Source organism: Balearica regulorum, chromosome 3 (assembly GCF_011004875.1).
Source record: "Balearica regulorum gibbericeps isolate bBalReg1 chromosome 3, bBalReg1.pri, whole genome shotgun sequence".
Classification (NCBI taxonomy): Eukaryota; Metazoa; Chordata; class Aves; order Gruiformes; family Gruidae; genus Balearica; species Balearica regulorum.
The window spans coordinates 56761161-56788329 of NC_046186.1; the positions used below are offsets into that span (position 1 = coordinate 56761161).

Consider the following 27169-nt stretch of genomic DNA (forward strand, 5'->3'; position numbering starts at 1 on the left):
ATACAATAAAATATGCTTTTCCAATCCAGGAGTAATACTACCTGCCTCCTTAAAGATATATTTAAAACAATTAGGCACCCACTTTACAGTGATTTGGTTCTTTCCTTACAAAAATTGCCTTGGGAAGCCTGGAACAGTATTACCAAAGTTAAGATACAGAAAACTCCCTTTTTTTATAACTACATGGCTTTTCCTCTCATCACAGAAGGGAATCACCTTTTTTTTCCTCTTTTTTTCTTTTTAGCTTTTTCTAGATATTTATAAACAGACTATTTTGTACTCTGCAGTTAACGTAGAATTTCTATCACTTTTGAAACTCTGTATCTGCTAAGGAAATTCACAAATAATTTCTAGTAAGTACATCTCAAGGATACAGTAAACATGAACAAATACAAAGAATGATTTATTTACTATAACCCATTCATCAGATTCTTTTGCATTGTCTATGCAAATTAAAACCTTAAAATGGTTTCTCTATATGAATTAAACTGCTTTGCCTAGATAGTTCTTCAAAGGATTCTCCAGTCTACCCACACTCCAAACTGATGTGCAGTGTGGAAACCAACTATCCTAAACGCTGTCTATTTCACACACCACCAAGCTTTGTAAACACAGAGATCTGAATCAAGAAAATAGTGTACAAAAAATTTGTAGCTTAACCATACTGTCTTGCTTCAGTTACTAGAGAGATCATATAAATACATCTCATGAGCCACCCACCTGAGACGAGCCAAAAGGTTAATCTTGGAGTTTGCATAAGAATTAGATTACTAAACAGACCTTTGCAGATTGACAGTTGCACAAAGCCAGACAAGCAAAACCAAACAAACTTATTTAACTACAAACGCAGCCAACAATAAAAAGTCATTAAGTACTTATGAGCTTATAATCTGGGGGATGGGGGGAGTGGAAGGGGGGGAGGAAGAAAAAAAAATTAAAAATTGACAGAGATACTTGTTTGACATCTACACTGCTTGCATGCTTTGTACATACCTTGTCTGAATTCAGCTCTCCTAGGAATTTCTGCAAGATAGCACTTTGGCAAAGGGAATGATGAAAACATTGGCCAAGGATATGGATCACTGCCCTAGAAACAGGACCAGAAAGAAATTCATTTAGAAGAAGAATTAATGACATTTGCTAGACTAACACGCAGGTAAAGTTCCCAGAGTTATTGCCCACACACCAAAATGATGCTTGATAATACAATTTGCAATGAGATACTCTGTAATTAAGAAGGAAAAAAAAAAGTTCAAGGATACAAAATCCAAAAAGCATTTGAGCCAGAAGTTTTTCCAGTATATAGCACTGACAGTTTTGTTTTTATATTTTTTCAACCAAAAAGGAAATTGCAGTTATATAAACATAAAAACCCCACAAAGCTGTATTTCCAATTTTATACATTGATCTAGATGTACAAATTACTGTCAGCACAGCAAAGACTTTGTCTTTATGAGACTGACAGCCAGCAAGAAGCAGAACATTTAAAGGAGGTACTTAACAAACACTGTATTGTTAGAACATCGATGAAAGCTCGAGGTATTAGATACTAGACATGAAAACCTAAGCACAGAAAAAAAAATCAAATAAAAGGGTGATATAACAAATGGAAAGCTAATAAAGAAAGCACAGAAAAATATAAGTAAAAATCAGACAAACTGCATTCACTTTTATAGTAGTAAAAGTAACATTAAAATGGAGCAATACAAACATGTCATCTGAAACTGATACATCCTAGGCACATGCCAATCCCTGATAGTGGGAACAATGTATTTTTTCAGCGTATCACTTCTTAAAAAAATTAGCCCTTTATAAAGCTAAAGTTGGACTGGTATTAATGTTAAATAATTTTCCACATGCTGAATTATCAGTAAAAACATTCAATTAATGAAGACAGGAGTTATAGAAAGAGAAACTGTTAAACTTCAATTCTAACCTTATCTAGCACTCTCAAAGGCAATATCCTTTCCTGTGGTCCTCCAATCAGATTTATTCTTACAAGAACATGGTTTCTCTCCACTGATAGACCATCAATTATAAAATCCCTGGGAAAAAAAGAACAAGACCCAAAAAACTCCAAGAATCAGAATCCCTGTGATTTACTGATTTTTTAATTCAGAAAACTTTAATGAGCAAAGATACCTTCAGAGACATACTGGAGCTAAAACACAACCTGGAAAACACATAGGTGTAAAGAAAAACAGAAACATGAAGTATCTTGAGATGTCTCCAAGCATTATCCTAACTTTGTACTTCCCTACATACTGCTGATTAGAACCATCCGAACAGTTATTGGACACACAAGAGTAGAAAGCTTCACAAGCTCTTTTATGCCCACGTGCTCAGTAATTAGGGCAGAGACAGTTAATGGATCATCAAAATTTGGTCCTTATTTGGCCTACCAGCAAATTTCTGCTGTCACAAATAAGCAGAGTTATTCATAACTTAACACACAGCCAACTTGCTGTCTGAAGTCACTGTGTAGCCCAAGGTACCAATTTTTTTTAAAAGGAATAAAAATCAGGTTTTATACATCAAGTTTCTTACAACTTTTTCCTTAGTAAGGAAATAGTAAGTTTCATCCTCAAGTGGTATACAACAGTCATCTATATCTGCTGAGATTTCACTCAAACTGTTTGATTTGAACTCTGTACTGGTCCCATATAGCAAACAGTAAGAGGAAAGAAAGTTCTCTAAAATTCAGCATGCTGAGAGAAAGGACAAAACGTCTGTGACTGAATGACTGTCCACTTCTGTCCCCAAAATGCATTTTTTTCTTTTTGAAAGGATGCATTGTGCAATTTTATTTAGAAGTTAGTGATGGAAAGTCACAGAAGTTGGAGAGTTGACTAAGTTATAAATACATAAAAAAACCCAAACCAAAAAAAAAAAACCCCTCAAAGTATTGATGATGCCTTTAATTCATAAACATTAAAACAATACCCTAATTCTATATTTTATATCTATAACGTAAGAGAACGTTATAAAATAAAAAGGCATACTTACATCAAATTTTGCACTTTTTTTTTAAAGGAATAACTTAACATAAAAATATTTGCTTTTTTTATTTCTTACACTTTTGAGGTGGATATGGGAGAAAGAACAAGACTGTTGTATCTTTTCATAATTTAATATTGATGATAAACCTGCATGTAAATAAACCTATGCAGATTAGAAGCCAACTTGAGTTAGAGCATTTGTATGTTTAAAGCACTAAGGTAGTCATGTATTTGTTCGCAGGAGAAAAGTTTGACAGTTAAAACAACATGTAGATCAGTCACTTCTTACCCTGGTCCTTCCGAAGTTTCTGTGACATTTTCCTCCTGAGCAGTTAGTAAAACTCGTGACACCTTATACTGAGTCTCCAAGAGTAAAAGGGTATTGAGCTCACAGCATAGCACATTTAACAACCTGCAGAAGGACACATTGAAATGATGCCTCATCAGTCAGAAATCCAGTAATGCAGAGGAAGACAAAGGCAAACGTGTTTATGGAGATCTCAAAATGGAAAGAAGAAAAAAAACCCACCCCAAACAAATACCACAAACAAAAAAACCCTTGAAATGTCTGAAAAATAACCAGACATAACTAGGTCAGGAACACTCTTTTATATCCTTTTTAGCCACTCAAGAGGCACAGCCTTACGCAAACAGGGAATGGTTCCCAACAGATTTTTCATGTACACTGAACAATCAAAGATAATACTGGTCAGCTCAGTCTGCTTTTGAGTTTATATCACAGAATAACAAAAAAGTGACACAGACTTAATAAGACATTCCATAGGAAATGTGAAGAAATTATACAATAATAGGCTGGTAAAGCAACTCAGAATCAGGTTGTCCGAAGAGAGAGGGAGACAAAAATACATCTTTCCTTTAGAAAACAGGATTTTAAGCACTTCTGTATAATCAAATTTAACACAGTTCAAAAGCAATAAAAGATTTAACATGTAACAAAACCAACAAATCCGCTGGTATTTTTTTATTTCAGAAAAACATAAAACAACGGTAAATGAAGTTAATCACAAGAGCATATGACAGCACATTACATACAATTTTCTTTTATAACCTCAGGGCAAATTAATAGTGAAAGTACTCCAATATATTTCATGCAAATCTGACATAGGGCAATCCAAATCATATTACTTTAAAAAAAAAAAAAAACAAACAAAAAACCCCAAACTAATCTATTCACTCTAACACATTAACAGAATAATTTCATTGAAGGTTTCTTGTTCATGGAAAATAATATGACTAAACATTCTTGTTGCTATTTTTATTTTCTGTTTTATCACAGTCATAAAACACAACATAAATTAAGTCCGATCAGCATCGTATTTTGCATTCACATCAGCCTTGATAAGAACTACAGAATACATATTTGAAATTTGTAGTCTGTTAGTCAATGCTTATTTTCTTCCATGTAATTCCCAATATGCTTCTACTGACAATAGCAAAAATTCACAAGCCATTCTCTGGATAATTTAACACCTGCAAATTCACACAACTGTGGCCAAGGATTAAATAGTCAAGATGATAATACATTTTTTTTCCCTGTTGCTTTTTTAATATAACTTGATTTATTCAGTTTCAGTCCTCTAGAGTTTTATTTATTTTAACTATTTCCTGACATTGATTTGTTCTCAATACTTTTCAAATCACCGAAGAAATGACAGTTCAACTATTTTTTTTTTATTATATAGAAGAAAAATCCACAAAAAGAGCACTGAAACCATAATGAAGATACACCATTTCTTCTGTTAAGTATGATGACTTTAAATGGCAAAAGAACCTGTTTCCAACAGTTAAAAACCACTTGGGAGAAAACTGATTGCTGAGAATGCTTATAACATCTCCTCTGGTACACAAGGTACAGCAAAAAAATAAAACAAACGATAAGCAAATAAAATTAGGTAGAAAGGATAGCGGTGGGATAAATGACAAAATACACGAGACCTACCATAAGCAGCCTCTGCTAGGACATTCAAATGAAATTTTCATCTACATGGAAAAATCCATTTAAAAATGCCACCACTGAAGTACAGATATTTGGTTTAAGGTAATATTCCATTGCTTTATCTTCCAAAGTCATGAATGTACAGACTAAAGTTTGAAACTAAAAAAAAAAAAAAAAATATCACATTTTATAGTGTGTATATTCATGAGGATTCTTGAATATGGCTGTGGAGTTTCTCTTTTTTGTTTAATTGCTTTTGGAACATAAGAATTGGATCAGAGCACCCAGCTCAATATCCTATCTATAAGGACTCCACGCTTATGATAAAGTATGAAACCTTGACAGATACAATACAATAAAAATCAAAGCATATCTTTTTGAGATATATTTTAAAATTTTGGTTTTAAAGCAGAAGATAGAATTCCCAACCTAAATGTTGCTGAATATTGGAAGGTATGCTTTGATGCAAGGTCTTGTACCTGAGAAGGACTAACCCCATGCAACAGTACAGGCTGGGGACTGACCAGCTAGAGGGCAGCTTTGCAGACAAGGACCTGGGGGTCCTGGTGGACAATAGGTTGAACATGAGACAGCAACACGCCCTTGAAGGTCAACAGCATCCCGAGCTGTGTAAGGAAGAGCGCTACCAGAAGGACATGTGAGGCAGGTGACCCTTCACCTCTATCAGTACTGGTGAGGTCATACTTGGAGTGCTTGGTCCAGTTCTGGGCTCCTCAGTAAAAGAATGACATGGACACACTGGAGCAGGTCCAGCAAAAGGCCACAAAGATGATTAAAGGCCATCTGATGCATGGAAAGAAGCTGAGAGAGCTGGGACTGCTCAGCGTGGAGAAGAGAAAGCTCAGGGGAGATCTTGTCAATGTGTAGATGTATCTGACAGGAAGGTTTGAAGAAGATTAAGGCAGACGCTTCTTAGTGGTACCCAGTGAAAGGACAAGAGGCAATGGGCATGAATTGAAACACAAGAAATTCCATTTTAACAAGCTGTGATGGTGGTTAAACAGTGGAACAGGTTGCCCAGAAATATTGCAGGATCTCCAGCCTTGGAGATATTCTAAACCAGTCTGGACACAGTCCTGAGAGACACTCTCTAATTGAGCCCACTTTGAGCAGTGCAGTTGGACTACACAATCTTCAATCTCCCTTTCAATCCCAATTCTGTCATTCTGTGAAAACTCCTAGTAAGATATACCATATTCCCAGGAACAAACTGCAATACAGATAAAATACAAGGTTATCTGAAGGTAGTCTTTTATAGACCTGTAATTTTAAAGAAATTAAGAAAAATCAAAATATGTGTCATAGTTGTGAAAATATGGTAGCAATAAGTGATTTTATTTCTGAATTCTGCATTTCCTGTCCTATGTCATCCCTGTTTTTCTTGGAGGGTGCTCCCTGGATTCTCCCCCTTCAACTATAATTTCACAACTAATACTTCACTATGGAAATCTCTAGTCTGAAAGAAGGCATGCTAAGTAGTACTTGTGTACCTATGTAAACTATCTCCTTGGTTTTGGTAGTAGGAATCATAATGACTTCTTTAATTACAGCAGAAAAGGAGGTCCTTCATGGGATATAAACCAGCTAGTAAATAATTCTAGCTGCTAAAAAAACCTTGTCAATTTTTATGTTGTCTCTCTAAATTTTTTCACCTGAAGATGAATTAATTAATTAATAGTAATGAAACCACCTATGAATTTCTCCAAGTTGCTAAAAACACCTATTACGAGGATAGGTTATTATCATATTTCTCAATACTTTTTCTATGAGTTCCTTTTAAGAACATAAAATAGTACGATGTTCCCTGTACTCCCATTTTCTCGTCTTTATTCCCTCCCCCCCAACTTCAAATCATACTTCTCTCACCTTTATTATGGTAAACCCAATACTATTTTTCTGTAGTTCCCTCTACACTCCCATAGACTATTCTTCCTTACTCTCATAACATACGTTCTTTCCAAAGCCAGTCGGATGCTCTGTCCTCACTTCAGGGATGCCTGCAAATGCTCAGCTGGTGCTGAAAGATGCAAGATCCTGTTCTTGGGTACAGCAGTTGTAATAGTCCGTGGTGAGTTGACACCAGCCAGCAACTAAGCACTCAGCCAGTTGCTCACTCACTCCCCATCTCCCAGAAACAGACAAACGCCTAGCCAGCCTCTGAGCAATGGCTACCTGCAAGACCAACTCCCCCTACTCCCACAGAATTTATTGCTGAGGGTGATGTTATATGGTATGAAACATCCCTCTGGTCAACTTGGGTCAGCTGTCCCACCTGCATTCATTCCCAGCCTCTTGCACAGCCCTAGCCTACTTGCTGGGAAGTGCGTGGAAAGAAGGCAAGCCCTGTTGCTGAGCGGAGCTTGCACAGTGTCAGCCAAAACACAGGTGTGCTATCAATACTGCTTTAGTCACAAATCCAAAACACAGCACCATGTGGACTGCTATGAGGAAAATTAACTCCACCCCAGCCAGTACATAGGCCTAACAAAAGAAGATAAAATTTCATGCTATAACCAGAAGTCCACCCACCATAGGGAAAAAATAAACTGGCACATCCAAAGTAACCTATACTGCAATTTCAGTAATATATGCATTCAGGCAGTGTGCCATGGCTAATTAAACCTGAAATGTTTGCGTCTATGCTGTCTATAAGGTGTTCCAGTGATGTGACCCCAAAATGGTGGGCTAAACTGGTATTTGTTAAAGGTTTTCTTTTGGCTTAGCAGTTACTGCCTGCTGTAGATACAGACATGGCTGATTCAGGCCAGTACAAAATATACAGCATGACATTTCTAAAGAGCTCAGCTATGGGACAAGGTAAGGTCTGTCCTTCTCTCCCAGGAATCAATATTAAAAACATAAGTGGGGAAAAAAAAAAAAAAAAAAAAAAAGAGGACTGGAACCTCTTTGCAGTAGCAGAACCTCCTTCTTGCTAAATGAACGTGCATACCAACAGAGAAACCCAAAGCAAAATTTTCATTAAATAATTCCAGTGTTGTTGTCATGGGGTGAAGCCTCAAAACATTTAACATCAGAGCCTACATTACCAATTTGATTTATTCTTATTATGCTTTAAGCAATGGCCTGAGCTCCAATGAGAACACTGATTCAAACAGCGAGTGGCAATTACTATGAAGTGTGCCAGACCAGCAGACAAAGGCAAATGGCTAGCAAAAAAAAAAAAAAAAAAAAGCCAAAAGTTACCTAGTCGGCATTAGAACACTGGAAGCTTCAGCCACACAAAGCTTTGCACACTGCCTCTGCAGATTGAACAAAGGGCATTAGTAATGAGCAGAGAGAACATGCCTCTACATGTTGTCTTTCTAAAGAATCAAGGCTTTTAATTGTCCCACTGAAGGCAATGCTCATAGCGGTTTTGAAAAATGTGAGATCTTCTGGATACAGAGTATTTTTCAATACCCTGAGTTGCACCTCCAATGCCCGGGGCACTGGAAGCTACTACCTCATGGCAGTCATGTTTCCCCCAGTAAGAAAATTCAGGGACTGATGTATTCCTTACGATGTTTTCCACATGAAAAGATTTTCAAAAGAGCACCTACAGCACTTTAGCTACCCAATGTACTTACAAATCACATGTAATGTGATTGCTAAAGAGTTTCCCTAGCTAAACAAAAATGCTTTTCATGAGCATCACTTGCCAGCCTAGAGGACTCAGAAGTGAAGCAGATTTTAAATTGCAGGAAGTGAAGCATTGAAATTTCCCTCAGTGAAGTAAAGGAAACCATCAACAAATAAGTGACACAATCCTATCACAGAATCTGCTGTTCCTATTTAAGTAATTATAAATTGTTTTAAATTAATAAACCTAATAAACTTCCATTAACATATAAACTAACAAAAAACTGAATTAACTGTGTAACTACATGATGTGGAAGCATGCCAACATAATCCTGTTGCAACTCTCATCACTACTAATGTAGAGTCTGTCCTCTTTTACCTTTGGATTATTAAACAGGGGTCAAAGATTTACAAGACACGTATACTACTGCAGAAGTCTTTTCCCTCACAGACATCCAGCATGCACACTTGGAAGGAAGAAGTTAGTTCCCAAAGAACTGTGTATCACTTACTAAACAGAAATCATACTTAAAATGGCTCATTAATTAATTATTAACTCAATCAATTCTCCTTATTTAATTGAAGAAAGGTTGGTAGAAAATAACTGATGACTACATAGTCTTTCATGCTTCCATCATAAAAATTCAAATCTGGTAGATCTGGAGGAAGAAACCAACACTGCAAGGTTCAATTCCTCCCCTCTCTCACCACACTCCTCTCTTCCTTCAAGACAAGGAGCTCTGTGAACATGGCTTTCTTCCGTGTACAAAGACATAAGGATGTCGAATGCCACAGGATGTGGCATGAGAAGGGTTTCTTCAATACATCCAGCCAATAGCACCATAAATGTTGTTGCAAGAACAGATGTACCAGGCAGTCATTCAAATGTTAGTGATCAAAAAGATTCACCAGCGACATTAGACAACAGTGTTCATGGGCTATGACAATGTATTTAAAAGAAAGATAGGTGGAAAGCAAGAGGTACAGCCTTGTTTCTGGCGCTGCAAGGAAGATGGAAAAGAAAACATGAAAGTAGTAAAAGAATGTCACATTTTCTAAGGGGGAAACCAAATTTGTTTAAAACCAGTTTTAAATAAAAAGTCTTGCTTGAATTTATAATGAATGAGATTTTAAAGAATAATATATAAATATTTTCAAAAAGCTTCTGCTGCTCATAATGCTTTTTAATAAAGAGAAAGACAAAAAGGGGATAAATCTAAAGAGCATGTTGACCTGAGGAAAATGAATTATCAGGATTCATATCTTCTACCTTCAGAAAACAAGATAATTAATGCTCCTTCCATTGTGTTGCAATCATTAAAATTACACGTTCTCTTAATTAACAATACACATAATGTAAGTATGATTAAGGGAACAAATTATTCCATATGCTGAAGCTACCTCATTATTAAAATGCAATTATATGCAAGAGGGTGTATTTACAATGCAGAAGAAAACACAATGGGAAAGAATGCACAGGTGTTTATTATCTGTATTTCCTAAACCCACAAAGTTGTCTCCTGCCTGTCACATGTTTGTTCATCTCCCAGCTCCTGTAGGATTGAATTCATTCACCTGGATTTTAGTGGAGTACACTAGGTGAAATTTTGATTAATACATGCTACTTTGAGGTAAATTTCAATACACTGATTTAGATGTCAATATAGTATAAGCCATTTAAATTCTCTTTCCAAAATCTTTTTCTTACTAGTTTTCCAGGCCAACAGAAATAGATACGATGCATTTTTATTATCTTCTGCACCAATAATAAGTATTATAAGAAAAAAAACATACTCACCATGATATTTCATATGACAAAAAATGTGACTTAATGTCAAAGTATTTATTATAGAAATCTGAAAATAACAAGCCAATATTCTTTTTCTATCTGCAGCAGGCTCTGTAGTTCCACAATACTGAGGCTAATATTGATGAACACGTGACTTCAACTAGTATTTACAATTTTCTGTAATTCCACAGAAACATAAGTGCATATAGAAAATTCACACGCTATAATAAATACTCCTTTTTCGGCCTTACCTTACACAGATCTAAAAAAAAATATCTATTTTTCATTGCAGTTCAAATTACAATTCTACAAAACAGGGTATCTTCAGATATCTCTAGTGCTAAGCAAGGACATTCTGTCTTTAAAATTAAACAGTCCCAATTTGCATACATGAAGGAGTATTTTACTCTCAGTATTCCAGGTATTTTCCTGCAGAAAGCCAAACTCTCAGAGGGCTGTCCTTGTTGCTTGATGCCCACTATCATGAGGCTAGTGAACAAGCGTGGGGCTAACAAAGAATCTTTGTTATTTGATTTGATTTGGAATGTACATACAAAAGATTTTTTGCCTCACAATATTTAGGAGTTTTATTGACTTATGTCCAAAATAAGCCACTGGGGGTGGGGGAAAGGGAAAAAAAAAATAATTCCATAGTGGCATATGTATATAAGCTAACCAAAGAAAGTGTTTTGGTTTTTTTTCCTCTTTAAAGTATTCAGATGCCTATTACTACCATAATATGATATATTAAAAAAAAAAAAACCAAACAACATTTTTCCAGGAACAGTATATAAGTGTACTCTGTTAAATGAGGGGAATTTTTGCAAAGCTGCCTGTAAACCAACTCTGAATGCCTTCCACTGTCCACAGTCTATGCCTATTCCCAGCAACCATTTCTCCTTCTGTTTTTTTATGCAAGCCAACACTGACTATTTTTGAATTTATTTTGGATCATTGATACTTTTTAGGGACAAGGGGTTGGTTATCAAGGTAAAACTTTGGTATTTTGTCACACTTTAATCCAGCTAACAAGAAAGTTTCACTAATATTCACAGAAAACTCAGGTTCTGAATAGACAGAACAGCAATATGTAAATGCCTGAATAATGCTTTAGGCAGAGGCTTTGAAAAAATATATATTATGCATATGTTTTCTTGGCAGGCTGTAAAAACTCACAACTCGTGGATGTGACATTCACTGTACTGAAATACTAGGTAAGTTGCCTTGATGCCATATAATTCATTGGTCTGAAAGAAAAAATATGTTACCGCTGTTGACTTAATTCCTTTGTTAAAGTAAGTTACAGAGATTGAAAGAGCTTGGCCTTGAAAGGGAGGTGGTTAAGATCTCCAGTGTCACACCTTTATGAAAATTGGTCTCTCTCACATCCAATAACTTATAAGATCAGATCAATGGGTATGTGTGTATGAGAGAAATAAAGCTGTTCATTAAGAAAATTCTCTGTGCTTAGTATGTTATAAATTTATTTGATTACTGTTGTGAATTCCCTTTCTCTATGATTTGTGCTCTGATGGCAATTTAAATTCATAATCTTCTAAAATAGAAAGACTATTGAGAATTTGTGCATCAGTTCCTGTGCACCCAGATTTTCAAGCTGTACAAAAAAGTGGCTGAGACAGCCTTCAGTGTTCTTTTATCAACCAGCACTGGCTGATTGATACACTTCCTGCTTCTAAATAAGTACAAATCTGCTTTGAAGTTAAAAGTTGAACTGACAGTTTGAAGATCTTTCTATACACAAGCTAGGAACCATTTATTTACTTCCACTTTTCTATTCTCATCTCCAACTTCTTGCCTAAAGTTTTCCTTTAATAATAATGTGGCTCCAGGTGAGTGATATGCACAGTGATAGCTGACCAAATAACAAAGCATATGGCTGTGTAGATCTGTGAATGATTAAAGAATGTGGGTTTGGCTGTACCACTGGTATTAAGTCTGGTAGAAATAAATGTTTCTAGACAACTGTTTCACCAAAATCATTTGGTCACACAACTACTTGTTTTTTCAATGTTACGGTTATCATACACATTTACATATTTTATTTCTACATAGCAGGAAAGAGAAATGCAGCTCTTTTGCTCTTTCTCATTAACTTTCTAAATTTTCAGATCTGTTAAGCATTTGATATTATTCAATCTAACTGCTGCTGAATTTGGTATTCTTGGTGGAATTTCTTCAAGGAGCAAACCGACCACACAAGGCAAGGTTTGCTTTACAGAACACAGATGTCTGCAATCAGCAGCACTCACAGAAAAGCTCATGGAACTTGGTTTCAAAAGGTATATAAAATGAACTCTATAACTCTCATATTCAGATAATATAGCCTAGGGTTTCTTACAAGGCTTAATACTGAAAATAATACAGTAAGCATGACAAATTCCAAAATCATCCAGAATTCTGGTATCATTTTAATAGGGAACTTTGAATAACTATGCAATAATAAAAATTCTCTTTGTGCAGGCAGTCAAATTAGTCATAATAAAAGGCTTATATGTGCCAATTTGCTATTATCTGCAAAAAACAATTGTACAGCAAGCCCCACATGCTCATGAAAAGACATTTAAACAATAAGAAAACACAGTCTTACATTATCTGTGGTGTACACAGCCAGATATGAAAATCCCTAGAATTGTATCTGCCTTTCTTTTATAGCAAAGGGAATAAAATAAAGTGGGGAATGGAACAGGACTTTTGAACAATAAAAAAAAAAGACTGACTCTGTTAAAAATTAAAGCTAAATATGAGATCCTAGGTATCACTGAGATTCCAGAAGTACCTGTAAAACACAAAGCATCTAAAGGAAATTTTTAAAAAACAAATATAATTTTCAATATCTGATTACTACTTAATTATTAAGGTATCTACCACTTTTATGAGTAGGTTTCCTCACTGAAAATACTACTAAATCTTTTCTTGAAATCTGACATTTTGACTGAATTTTCACTTGTTTTTTTACTCCGTCAGTGTCCAGCACAAAATGTCATTACCACAGTGAACTCTGAAGCTCATGTAACAATAGTTTCTTTCATGTGATTACAGATGAGCTTGTTACATTGCTCATATGTGTCCTTATGAGTAGTTCTGTTGCTTCATAGGGTATAGGCCTTGTTAAAAATACTGTAAGCATTCAATACAACTTCAAAACATGATCTATGTATCTGTGTACCAGTCTCTGTCTTACACCATGGGAGCCAACTGCTTACACAATCAGATTGAATAAATGATTTTTGCCTGCACCTTACAAGGGTTCCTAAAATCATTGTAGAAGAAATCTGTTCTTTTACCTTATAAAGACAGAACACAATTCTATTGTGTTTGCATGGCAAGGTTTTGTAGCGGGGGGCTACAGGGGTGGCTTCTATGAGAAGGTGCTAGAAGCTTCCCCTATGTCCAACAGGGCCAATGCCAGCCGGCTCCAAGACGGACCTGCCACTGGCCAAGGCCAAGCCCATCAGTCACAGTGGTAGCACCTCAGGGGTAACAGAGTTAAGAAGGGGGAAAAACCCTGTGCAACACCAAGAGCAATTGCAGCCAGGGAGAGGAGTGAGAAGATGCGAGAGGAACAACTGTGCAGACGCCAAGGTCAGTGCAGAAGGAGGGGGAGGAGGCGCTCCCCTGCAGCCTGTGGAGAAGACCATGGTGAGGCAGGCTGTCACCCTGCAGCCCATGGAGGTCCATGGTGGAGCAGATTTCCACCTGCAGCCCGTGGAGGACCCCACACTGGAGCAAGTGAATGCCTGACGGAGGCTGTGACCCGGTGGGAAGCCCGCGCTGCAGCAAGTCCAAATTCTGCCACTGTTCATCTCCTCCACGCTCATCCTTATCAGCAAATTATACTGTACCTTATGGTTATTCATACATAGTATGAAATAATTTTACTCTGATATCAAAGTACAAATACAGCTGCAGAAAGCTAACTCTGCAGTACTTAATCAATGGGCTATGTCTTGCCCAAGCAAGGCTATCAAAGTTTTCCATACTATGAAGTACAATACAGCAGATCTTTTATTTCAATTGCACAAAATATGTTCATAACAAAAGTGTGAATTCAAGGATTTCTATATTCAACTTTGGAAAACAGGAAAAAAAATGCAGAAACTAATTTCCATGTTGAAATACTAGAAAGAACTTAATATTAAAAAACATGAGCATGACAGTGTGAGCATATTTTAAGTGTTCCTTCAGGTTGTAGAAATATTTGGGATCAAATGGTACTCTTCTCAAAATAAGTTTTGGTGAAATTGGTGGTAATTAAAGCAATACATTAAAAAGAATAATTTTAAATACAGGGATACTAGATAAACAAAGTACTTTTTACCATGTTCTTATCAGTTTGGTTTACTTTAGTATTTTGGTATGGTTTTATGCACTGCAATGGATGTGCCACATGTTCTTCTCAATCAATGAGGCAAAATAACAACATGCAATTTCTATTACTGCTTATCATATTAAAATATATCCATTTACAGGTAATAAGATTAGATTCATTGCTATTTTCATTTTGTAGGCCATTTTTCATTTAATCTTCTTATGTTAAAAAAAGAGGGAATTTCACCTTCATGCATAATAAAAACCAAACAATGTTATCTTATTAGAAGCAACACATTCAAGCATGTTATATCCCATTTACTTAATGTGACCAGAGAATAAAAAATGAGCATCTTACCTCAGACCAAAGATATGTGATTGTTCATAACTGAATAAGGAATGAATTTTAGCTTCTGAATTCAAAATTATAAGCCTGTCAATGATATCCTGCCAAAGGAAGACAAACATAAAAAACTCACGTATGTTTTAATATTTCAGGCACGTAATAGTTACATAGGGATGTTTACTATAAAAAGAAGCCTATTACTAAAACACACACTAAAATTGTTTCTCTAAGAAGAGGTGCTTTCCACCACAGAAGTCAATGGCAACAAGAAGCCATACAGAAGGCTAGGGGAAAAAAAAAAAAAATCTCAGTTTAAAAAAAAATTTTAAAAAATCACTAAACATACAAAAAGATCCTAACATGTCAAGTATCCTAGTTCTTATTTAGTATTAAACCACAAAAGAAATGTTAAACTGTTTTTTGTATGTTTGAAATGTGTATACATCTATTTTAATGAAACGAACAGCAAATGCTTTAGTATAATACTCTTTCTAACACTGGTTAGTACTACATGCTTCAAAAACACAGCCATTTATTCTCAGTGTAGCAAGGCTTGGCTTCAATGTTGAGGCTCACATCTTTCATCCTAAAGCATCTCATGTAATAGACAATGACCTGTGGCTGCTTCCCACTTCTTCCAGAAATCCAACCTAATTATCTTCCCCTCTACTTCACTGGATATCCAAAATGCTTCTGAAGAAATAATTTCATTAAAAGACTACAAAACGCATAAAAACATTCACTGATGTTACCATCTCAGAGACAGATTTCTTCTGACCATAGCACAGCAACAAACTACTAAATCCTTATAGGCTTTATTTAATCTGGATTAAATCCAAACTTTTACTTCCCCCACATTTAAGAAGTATAGTCTCAGAGACAGCAGAGGGAGCTGTTATTCAGCTGGTTAGATCAATGAGTCATTTTGATATGATATGAGAGAAAAATTAGGATCCATACTTTCATGAAATCAACCAAAGCTCTGGTTTTCAACAGAAAGAAAAGTAAACACCACAAGTAAAACTCTCAGTAGCAGGAAAAAAAATCTAGAACGCAAAGTAAACTGTCTTCATAAAACACATTCTTACTTAAAATACGGTGAAACCATATTTTCCCTATTATATTTTTTTGAGTGGCAGGGGAGAGGGCTGCGAAGAATGCATTTTTTCTACATACTATGTTCACAACAAAATTCACAATAAAACAATTCAACTCGGACCTCAAGGCTGTTCATAAAATCGCTAATGCAAGCAATTGATTTGTTTAGGGTTTAAGGCTTTTTAGATATTCGCACATATAAAGAATTAAACACCAAGGGATGTTTCTCTGGCAACAACCTCCTCCTCTCATCTATACATCAAAGCTTGGAGCCTGCAAAAGAGTAGAAAGAGCAGGCACAGAGAGAGAGAGGACTGTTGAGAAAGCAGACCAAGCTCTGATTTGGGATACTAGGAAGGAAGACCATGAATAAGGTCCAACACAAGATCCAATCAGAAAAATGTGCAGATAGATCTGCACTGCTCAACTACAGAGCATAGCTTAATTATTACAGGTAGGATGTCATCTACTTTGAATACCTAAGATACACCATCTAAATATAAGACACTCCATAATCACTGAAAAGAAAAGAAGAAAAAAAAAAGCAATTTCACCTGCTTTAACATGTCTTTCAAAGCTACAGATCTGCAGGGTACTTTCCAAGTCAAATTCCCTTGCATATGTGTACTATAGAACCTCTCAAAGGAAGAGTGGAGGCAGGCAGAAGGACCCTGATTCATCTGCTCAGTTTTCTAAAATACTTTTATATGGCAACCAGAGTAAAAAAAAAATCTGGCATGTATTAAGAAAAATTTTCTAAGGGCACAAAATAAGAACCAGATTAGTCAACAGTCAAAAGCAGCAAAAGCCCAATTGATAATCTGTTCAGTCAATGATGCAACCAGTTATCCAAAAATACAAAGGAAGGAAAATGTTTAAATTGCATGTATTTAAGAAATAAAGGGCATAGAAAGGTAATTAAGTTCTGTGCATTATCAAATATTGTTCAGCATAAATATTACAAATTGCAGAAAAATTACAGATTCTGTGGCAATGTGACACGATTCAGAAATACAGAAAAATGAAGCACACAAAGCAATTAGGTCTTCTAACCAAATCTTCTAGTGGCACCGAAACTGCTTTTACTTAGCTTTCTAACCAACCATCGTTACATCTGGTCAAATCTTTTATCTTTACCTTTCTGCAATCACTGCCCAAAAACATGGTTATAACAAATCTGTATGTCTACTTAACCCCAGAATTTTTCTGAGTACTTAGACTTAAACATTGTATGTTACATCAACGTTAGATAAACCATTTCCCTTCTGTTAACTACATAATCTTGGATGTCTAGTTTAGGCTTACAAAACGCACTGTTGCACAGCAGTTAAGTGAGACAAATCCCACCCAAAACATCTGTAACTCTTCAGGGAACTTTGAACAATTTTATCAGTATTGCTATTTCTGGAACCTAGAGAATTCCATCAAAATGGTGAAGTGCCTCAAAAGCTAAAACAACGTAAGCTTTCAAAAGTCACACAAATCATTACTTAAGATCTACCTCAATCTGAAAGCTCTCAAATACGTATCACCTTCAACATACATCTACCTCCCCTGCTCCCAGCGCCTCAAAACTTCACGACTGAACAGAACTATCCATCAGTGGACACACCAACACTGAATGGAATGAAAAACGAAGTTTATCATCCCATTTCCTCCTGAAATCATCAAAACAGTATTACAAATGAAGAACTACAAAAATCCCTTCAAAACGTAACATATACTATTATGATATACTCTGTCTAAACAACTTAAACTACCACCAATTCAGAGCCTGTGCTAAACAAACACTTTAACACAACAGCAACTCAAAGTGCTACCTCATTAGAAAAAAAAAAATCTGATTTTAAGTGCCACTCAAGGTCACAGATTAAATTTGCCTGTGCTTTGTAGACGAGAAAAAAAAACTGATAGACTGCAGTTGGATGAACTAATACGAAATAATACTAAATACAGAAATAGCAATACTGTTTTTCTTAGGACTGAAATATGCCTTAATCAGTAACTTTCCAATTAGTGATTTTTTTCTGTGTGTGAATCATCTGTGCTATTAAGAAAGCCTGAAGGTTTTTGATTTTTAGTTTGTTGTTTGGTTTTCTTTAAATTTTTGTTTAAATTCACAGATAGTGTGAAAAAGAAATATTTTATAAAAATACAAATATAGATATTTACCAGCATGTAACTGCATGCACAGAGTTGTTTATGTACGTCTTTTTTTTTTCCATGGAAAAACATAATTCTAACACAAGCCAGGAAAGATGATCTTCCTATTAGGCACCAAATTTTATATTATCTTTAGGATTTCAAAATGAAAATTTAGGTTAACATGAAGTGATATGTGCATATACTGCCCTCATGCTGTATATAATACAAAATGCAGAAAAAGATGAAATCTTATCAGTAAGAAGAGAAAACTTACTCTATAATTACAGTAACATTTTTCCTAGGAAAAATATCTTCACAGAAGTATTAATTTTTCTTTCCAAATAAAAAAACTATACTTACAATAATATCTGTAGGTACTTCGCGGAATGAATACATTGGTTTATTTGGTATATCTTGTTTACTCAGGAACTCAAAAACTGCAGGGTAAGTGAGCAAGTTTATCAGAGACAGAAAAGACTAAAGAAAGAAAAAAGGGAGGACAAAAGGGAATGTTAATCAGTTAAGTATAACCAAGGAAACATTAACAATCATTTGCCATTTAAGTTTGTTTTTATCCTTCTTTGTAGGCTGGCATGAATAGAGCTGCCCAAAATAAGACTACAAATTCTGGCAGGTGTCTATATAAAAGGGCAATAGTATCTGAAAAATATGTATTATCTATTAAATTGTACAAGGAATTTTGAAAATGATAATATTTGTATTATCATGTAATTCTAAAATCTAGAGACACAGCATACTCTAAAACACGTTACTCTCGCTGATCTTAATACAGTAATCAGAGACATGAACTGATGGCCAGTATTTTAAGACTTTCACTTTTGTCACGGTTGTTATTTATTATTTTATATTGACTTTAATGGATCCTTGGCTTTGTGACCTGCCATGCAACACAAGAATCCTTTCAATCAGTCATAATTTCACTATTATATTAATTTTTCCCCCACGTGCCAAGAAGCAGGTATAGACACAATGAAAATTTACAGAAAGGTATGTGTCATCCTATCCGAAATACAGCACTGTTTTTTCCATGCCAATACAGAATATTAAATAATTTCTCACCTTCTGACAGCTTTGGTCAATAGGGTCAACTGGAGTAGATTTGGGTTGGGTTATCCTTAAATCATCTTTTCCACATTCCAAAAGAGACCATAATTCAGTTACAAGTGCCTTTATAAAGCCTAAAACAAATTTATGTTCTAATCATGAAAATGGCATGAATACCAAAAAAACAATTTTCATATTTTAAAGTATTTTCACCACAATTCCAACTCAGGGTCAGATTCCAACTCAGATTCTCAAAATTCTCTACATTGTGGACTAAAATTTTACAAGACAGACTGAAGGTTACTCTCCCTGTTGTTCTCAATCCTTTAGTCAAACTACCTTTCTACAGTGGTCTGCTTATATTCCACCCTAAATCTACAGCAACAGTTTTCAAAGACTATTATACTAAAGAAGGATGACATTTATCTTTCATGTAAATGAGATGCTGACCTTCTTTAACAAGTTATCTGCTACAGATCAAGGATTAGCTAGTACTGGCTCTGTGGTTTTAAAAATACAGATTCATTAATAAATTAAAACATACCACAATGAAAAGTTAAGAACGGAAAAAAAAAATCTTTTTAAGACAAGCACTACTAGTTGAATTTGAAATGTTAAATATTAAAACGGAAGAGATACCCATCTAACTCTGAAATCTCCAAATGTAAGTTACAGGCTAAATACAAACTTCACATACATCACACTACTGCCTCTCAGGGTTGAAAAATCAATGCTAATTATTTTTGATCTACCATATGACTTTAACGCCAAGGGCCATAAGAAGCGAACTTATGGCTGCAAACCTTAAACAGGACATATGGGTTACTCCCCATATAGATCTGCTCCCTGCTTTCTGAAAGATCCCAGAGGCATAAATAAGCAACTAACAATCAGTTTCCTTGACTGGCAGAATTTGCCTGCCTTTCTGACAGTCTTTCAGTCAAGTCATTTTTATTCCACACTAGCCACCTCTAGATATTCAGAAAGAATATTTGTAACTTTTGTACCTCGTGGACTTCCTTAGCAACTTAAGATGGTAGTTTTACTTTATTGGTAAGATTCTAGTTTTAACAAAATGACTACCTAGACTTCTGGGTGGTATGGCAACAGTTCAGTTATCTGAGAATGAATGTGAAGGGACTTTGTGGTATGGGTTGACATATGAGAAAAATCACCAATTCAGACAATCTCAATTCCATCTCACTATTGTATAAGAGTGCCAATGACACTCAAGCCTTTGCAGTTTCTCACTCTTGGAGCAGTCAGTAGCCATGGAAAAGTACATACAAATTACAGAAATCAACAGTTATTATTTCTGATCTGCAGATCACTAAGAAGAACTTGCAAATTGTGAGCAACTTATTTTTTAACAGATATAAATATCTTTGTGCACGTACAGGAACCTTCTGGAAAACCAAGCCAATGAAGCAAAGATTTTTGCATAATGTAAGGGAAAAAAAATCCTGCATCAAGAAAAGTGAATGACTTAAGAGTTGGAAAGAATAAATTTCCATCAAGAAGAAATCAATAGACATTGAAGCAGTCTTTGTTAATACTGCATAATCATTCCACTCAGCTGATCTTTTTTAACATCTTTCTCACCGTCCTTTTCTAATATGCAAGACTACAGCATGTAACTATTCATAACAGCATCATTCTTCAATTTACCTGAACGCTGTAGAGCTACTGCACCTGTTGGTGTTGTTGCCATTTGTGTAACAATCACTCTATTACCAAACTCTTCATACTCATTTGTCTGTTAGTAACAAATATAAAAGCACAGTGTTAGTTATTCAGAGGGCATGAAACTCTCAAATGATCTCTTAAATATTGATCTTTCCTACACTTGTTTACAGAATTTAATCCACTGTGTGGTTAGACTTGAACAGTTCATAGATGTACCAGGGTCAGATTCCAAACCAAACATCTTTATCAAGTATCTTATCAAAATTTAAATGCAAAATACTATGCTTAAGATGTGCTACATCAGCAAATAAAGAATTAGTATTATAATGTTTTTTGCACACATTCAGTAAGATGTCTATAAGATTATGCTTTTCCTCCTAAAATGCATATGATCCTATTTTTGGTTACATTTCAAGTATCATCTAGCATATCTAGATTTCAACACCACTTAGTAACTTGGTCTAGAAGAAAAAAATGAAAAACTATTTTGCTTAGAATTTCAAACTTTTTACCGTAAAGTCAGAAAAACTAAATAAATAGCAGATGTTCTGAAGATAAGTAACATCCAACAAACTTAAATCAGCATGGCACCAATACCAAAGATCATAAGCTACACTTTAAATTAATTTTTGCAAAAAAAAAATGAAAAAATGGTTTCTGGATTTATTTTCCTATTATTTTCTTTCTCCTTTATTATAATCATTAAAAGAAAGAAAAACTGTACAGATCCTCTAATGCTTACCTGGAGTTTTTTTGATAAACTGCTGAACATAAAGTTCACACAGTCATTCATGGCACCTGTGCTATGAAGCAGAAATAGTCCTTTGGGTGTAGCAGAAAAATTTAGCAAGGCATCTAATAAAGTCTCTTCCCATAACAAACTGCAAGAGTAGCAAAATAATAATTAAAAAAAGATATGTAAAAAAGCATGGAAAAAAGAAAACTACAATTTCTAAATTCGAAAAAACAACACCACTTCATTCACTGGACTCTATGTTTGTATGTTTACTCTATGTTAGTTTAAAAAAAAGCATTTGAGAAAGTTATAGTATGCATTACACTGTATTACACACTCATCCTGGCAAAACTAAGGTTAGGAACTAAGGTAGGAACACAGAACTGAAAGATGATGTAATGGGGAACCCAGAAGACCCATGCCATCCTTAAATGTACTTATGACTTACTATCTAACTCTAGACAAGTCTTTTATGGTATTAATGTGGCAGTTAGAAATTGGCAAAGCAGGCACAGAACTTCTCACCAATGTAAAAACACTATGAGGAACTAAAACTCACATCTGAGGAGATAAAGGCTCCTCCTAGAAATTAGTACGGAATTATGAAAACAAAGTGCTGTATATACACAACAGCTTCACACAGTAACAATAGTAAATGGAAAATATTTTCTATAGACATGGCAGGAAGAACAGCAATTGCAAGAATAAAGTATGACAATATCCTTTGCCTACAAAATATTCTGTGCCCTAAAAAGAAAAGCAAAGCAATTACAGAATCACAGAACGGCTTGGGTTGGAAGGGACCTCAAACATCATCTAGTTCCAACCCCCCTGCCATGGGCAGGGACACCCTCCACTAGACCACACTGCCCAAAGCCTCATCCAACCTGGCCTTGAACACTTCCAGGGAGGGGGCATCCACAACCTCTCTGGGCAACCTGTGCCAGTAACCTCACCACCCTCACAGTAAAGAATTTATTTCTAACATCTAATCTAAATCGACCTTCCTTCAGCTTAAACACATTACCCCTTGTCCTGTCACTACATGCCCTAATAAACAATCCCTCACCATCTTTCCTGTAGGCCCCTTCAGATACTGGTAAGCCGCAATTAGATCTCACTGGAGCCTTCTTTTCTCCAGGCTGAACAATCCCAACTCTCTCAGACTGTCCTCATAGGAGAGGTGCTCCAGCCCTCATTTGACTAGGTATCATCCCTGCAGGTATTACAAGACTCTTGTGATTCTTCTTCTCTAAAAGCATTTGCTTACTGGATTCTCATCTCTAGTTCTCATTTCCCATTTTTGACTCCTATCACCAACAAGCAGCACACACCTTTTCTCATAGCAGTCAACCAGTCAACCCCGCTTTAACCACTTCTGCAGAATCCCTGCCATGTCATGTTCAGAAGCAAAAAATTCACCCACAAATATATCAGTATGTCTTGTTCCACAGTTAAATGAAAAATCTAGATGCTAGGAGGAAATTGTAGCTTATGTCAATGGCAGTGATTAGCAACAGCCTCCTCAGTTGCAGCTCTGCATCCCTAGATTGCTTTTTACCACTAGAATGGAACTGTTATAACCAGTTCACATGCCTCCAGTAACTACAGACCAGAGTAATAACTGTTGAGGTATCTTTGCAAATTATACATGAAATCTATGGTAAAGCATAAACAACAATCTACTGAATTAACTAGGTTCTGCACTAACACCAACATAACTCTGAATTTTCAGGCTCACAAGTATTTGTGTATTTCTCATCATAATGCATACAAACACCTATAAAGGGACATTAAGTTTTAGTATAAAAGGAAGGATGCCTTTCACTTATTACGTATCAGACTTTCAGCCACAATGCTGCCAATATTGCTACATAATATTTTGAAGGTGTAGATACCATTCAGCAGAACAATATTTTAAATTAACACCACATCAAAACCGTAAGATAAACTCTGACAGCTATTTTGTTTTATGCTTTCTAATTCACATTTTCCTCAAACCAATTTCTGTAGTCAGAAAGAATCAACTATAAGTCAATTTTACATAGATCAGACACAACTCTGTAAGCCAAGAAAGTCCTGAAAGGTCAAGAACAATTTTGTAACTCTACCGAGAAATACACTAGCATGACTCCACTCCCTCTATCTACTCCTACGCTTTTCGCAAAAAATCCACAGGGTAGTGAGATGCCTCAATTGTGGATAAAGTAGCAGTGTGTGTTCATACTTGTGTACGTGCATAAATTAAGCATCAACTTACGTGTTTTTTGACTCTAGACTTACTGATGAAGTCAAGTCCGCATCAGTTACAGGAGTGGGTACTCTTTCGGAAAGCAAACTCGTCTGTGAAAGAAAAAATAAAATCAATATCTCCTCATTGTTTATTTACACCATTTTTAAATTCCAGATCTTCCTCGTTCTCTTGTTATGTATTTAAAAAAACAAACAGTCATGACGCTGTAATCTAGTCTTTGGCACAGAATATGCTATTCCACTGCATTTTTTATTTCAGAAAAGCTTATTTTTTGTTTTTTCCTTGGGTACAAGCCATTTTAAAGCTAGTGCATTTTAAAATTTTTTATTAAAATTCTTAAAATAAAAACCTCTTTGTCTTTACTTTTTAACTGGAAATGCCCAAAGCAAAAAATCAGCATTAAAAAAACAATGTCAGAAAGCAACTCTTTACTTCTGTCACAGGAAAATGAAAATAACAGCCTCTGGAACCAACAACTCAATACCAAATTTATTCAGTAATGCTGCTAATTTTTATTTTTTTTATAAATTATATATATTTGTGTCAGTATGGATATAATTAGAGCTACAGACATAAAAATATGTATGTCTTTATATTTGATGGAGTTTCTAACTTAAATTATATTTGAAAATAATTGGTGTGAAAAACACTGTTTATTTAAGAGGAATGGTTAAAGCTGGTTTATGTTTCTAGGGATAAAAAGCATATTGCACCCCTCAAATGAAAGTGAGCAGTCATAAATTTACTCTCTTATAAACGTGATCTAATAAATGCACAAAAGATTCCTCTATTAAACTAGTCAGTTGTCCTGAATCTGTTAAGTTCCCCTTTCATTACATTCTGTACACATTCTGTCCCAGAATTCCAGCAGAATCTGCCAAGAAAAAAATTGTTTCTCCATCAGTCTTAAAACTCCAGGAGACGTGTAAAATAGGAGGAAACAAGTTACCAGTTGTCCTGGTTTTGGCTGGGATAGAGCTACTTTTCTTCCTAGCAGTGGGCATAGTGCTGTGTTTGGATTTAGGATGAGAATAATGTTGATAACACACTAATATTTTGGGTGTTGCTAGGCAATGTTTACATTAAGTCAAGGACTTTTCAGCTTCTCATGCCCTACCAGCAAGGAGGCTGGGGGTGCACAAGAAGCTGGGAGGGGACAGGGCCAGGACTCAAACCGGCCAAAGGGATATTCCATACCATATGACGTCATCCTCAATATGTAACTGGGGGGAAGCTGGCTGGGGGTTTAGACTGCGACTCGGGAACTACTGGGCATTAGTGGTGTGTGGGTGGTGAGCAATTGTGGTAGTCATCACTTGTTTTGCATATTCTGTTACCATCATCATTACTATTATTATTATTCCCATCCCTTTCTGTCCTATTAAACTGTCTTTATCTCAACCCACAAGTTTTATGTTTTTTTCCCAATTCTCTCCCCCATCTCACTGGGGGACGAGGAGTGAGCACATGGCTGTGTGGTTGTTTTAGCTGCCTGCCAGGTTAAACCATGACACCCGTCTAGCCATTAAAAAATTGTCACTACTGCTTGAGTAAGTCCACCATAGTCCACCATTTTCGCTGCACTATAAATGGTAGAATATTTTATAAACTACAGTTGTTTTAAAATTGAACAATGACAGAAAATAACTTAAAAAGTAATCAAGATGGCAGAGTTGCAGATGTGACTCTCCTGTACTAACTTGACAATTCCTGAACTCCTTAGCATGAGGCCAGGTTGGATGGGGCTTTGGGCAACCTGGTCTAGTGGAGGGTGTCCCTGCCCATGGCAGGAGGGTTGGAACTAGATGTTTTTTAAGGTCCCTTCCAACCCAAACCATTCTGTGATTTTATGATTCCACTTCAGTCTCAATTTGACCTCCAAAGTGAGGAAATGGCATTTTTTCAGTTAAATGTTTCATGATTTTTTTAATTCGACACATTCAGCCTACTCATATGTGTCAAAACAATTTGTCTAAACAACGTTGTATACCATAATAAAGGATTTTAATGTGCGAAGAAGTCTTTTGTGCATGTGCAAATGCTGTGGTGCTTTAGAGCAAATAACTGGAAATGCCCATCAAAAGCATATAACAGTCTGTGATAAACATTAAATACAGTAACAAGTTAGTTCAAGACAGACTAGTTACACAACAGCAAAGCACAAAAAGACAGATTGTTGAATTATGTAAATTACAGCATGATTCAAGTGAACTAAACTCCTTAATTCAATAAAATCCTGAAGTTCTCAATGCAAGGAACAACGTACGTTTCAAAACTAACGTTCTTTGATGAGAAACAGTTTACTCTGGTATAATTATGGTTGTAAGTAATAAAATAAATTATTTTTCAATCAAAATGTATGCTTTCATGATAATATTCATACAAAAGCAGTGAGAAATACCCACAAGCTGGTGATTTAAGTCTCTCTTCTATTCATGTTCTATCTTTCTGATATTTTCTGCCTCAGTTTAAATTATGACTGCATTTTTTATATTCTAATCATAATAAAAGCATACAACATTTGACAGGAAGAATAGCTCCATTCTCTGTCCCTTGTATTCAATCTCTTTCCTGCTTCCTCGCCTCCAAAAAGAATCTTTAGGTTTTTAGTCAATTTTTTCTTCCATCTTGGTCTGATCCTTCTCTATGAAAATATTTTGCAATCACTGGAGGTAAAAAGACATAGTTCCATTTTTCAGTATAAAGTGAAACAACACAGCTAAATTTTGGGTTCTAATACCTATAGTTTAAATATGCTTTCAGTTTAGCTGGAAGCCAAAGTTGAAGCTCTGTGTGCTACCCTTACCTAAATGCTGCCAATGTTATTTTAATGATTCAAACGTTTGTTTGAATTTTACTTCACTGTGAACTTTTTAAAAACTGCTCTTGCAAAATCTGCTGTTATTTTTCCATCTTAACTGAATCTTTATAGTAATGAATAAGAATTTTCACACTCTATATAGCTAGCAGAACAATGACAATAGAAAAGTTTAGTGAATAAAGTAGAGATCCTATACCTTCTTCAGTAAGTTTATAACAGAAAGCAGAATACGCAGAACTGTTGGACCGAAACTCTTTTACGCAGAAAAAGGATTAGACTAACAATCAAACTGAAGCTGAAGTACAAACTCTACACTCCATAAGATATCCAAGTACACAGGTAAG

At 35.5% G+C, this 27169-nt stretch overlaps 1 protein-coding gene across 7 annotated transcripts in view; it reads right to left on the reverse strand.

The window, feature by feature from the left end:
- TBC1D32 (TBC1 domain family member 32) overlaps positions 1 to 27169 on the reverse strand; it is a 411057-nt gene that overhangs the window by 358987 nt on the left and 24901 nt on the right. For all 7 annotated transcript variants that reach the window (XR_012834519.1, XR_012834520.1, XM_075747982.1 and 4 more), the window contains exons 18-26: positions 24011 to 24093; positions 21757 to 21895; positions 20997 to 21084; positions 19344 to 19462; positions 18624 to 18740; positions 15033 to 15121; positions 3289 to 3411; positions 1937 to 2045; positions 994 to 1087 (exon numbers count right to left, since the gene is read on the reverse strand). Coding sequence is in view for 5 of the 7 variants with exons in the window: in XM_075747982.1 (XP_075604097.1) it covers positions 994 to 1087; positions 1937 to 2045; positions 3289 to 3411; positions 15033 to 15121; positions 18624 to 18740; positions 19344 to 19462; positions 20997 to 21084; positions 21757 to 21895; positions 24011 to 24093 (961 nt within the window). In the remaining 2 variants the exon portion in view is untranslated. The remainder of the gene's footprint in view (positions 1 to 993; positions 1088 to 1936; positions 2046 to 3288; positions 3412 to 15032; positions 15122 to 18623; positions 18741 to 19343; positions 19463 to 20996; positions 21085 to 21756; positions 21896 to 24010; positions 24094 to 27169) is intronic.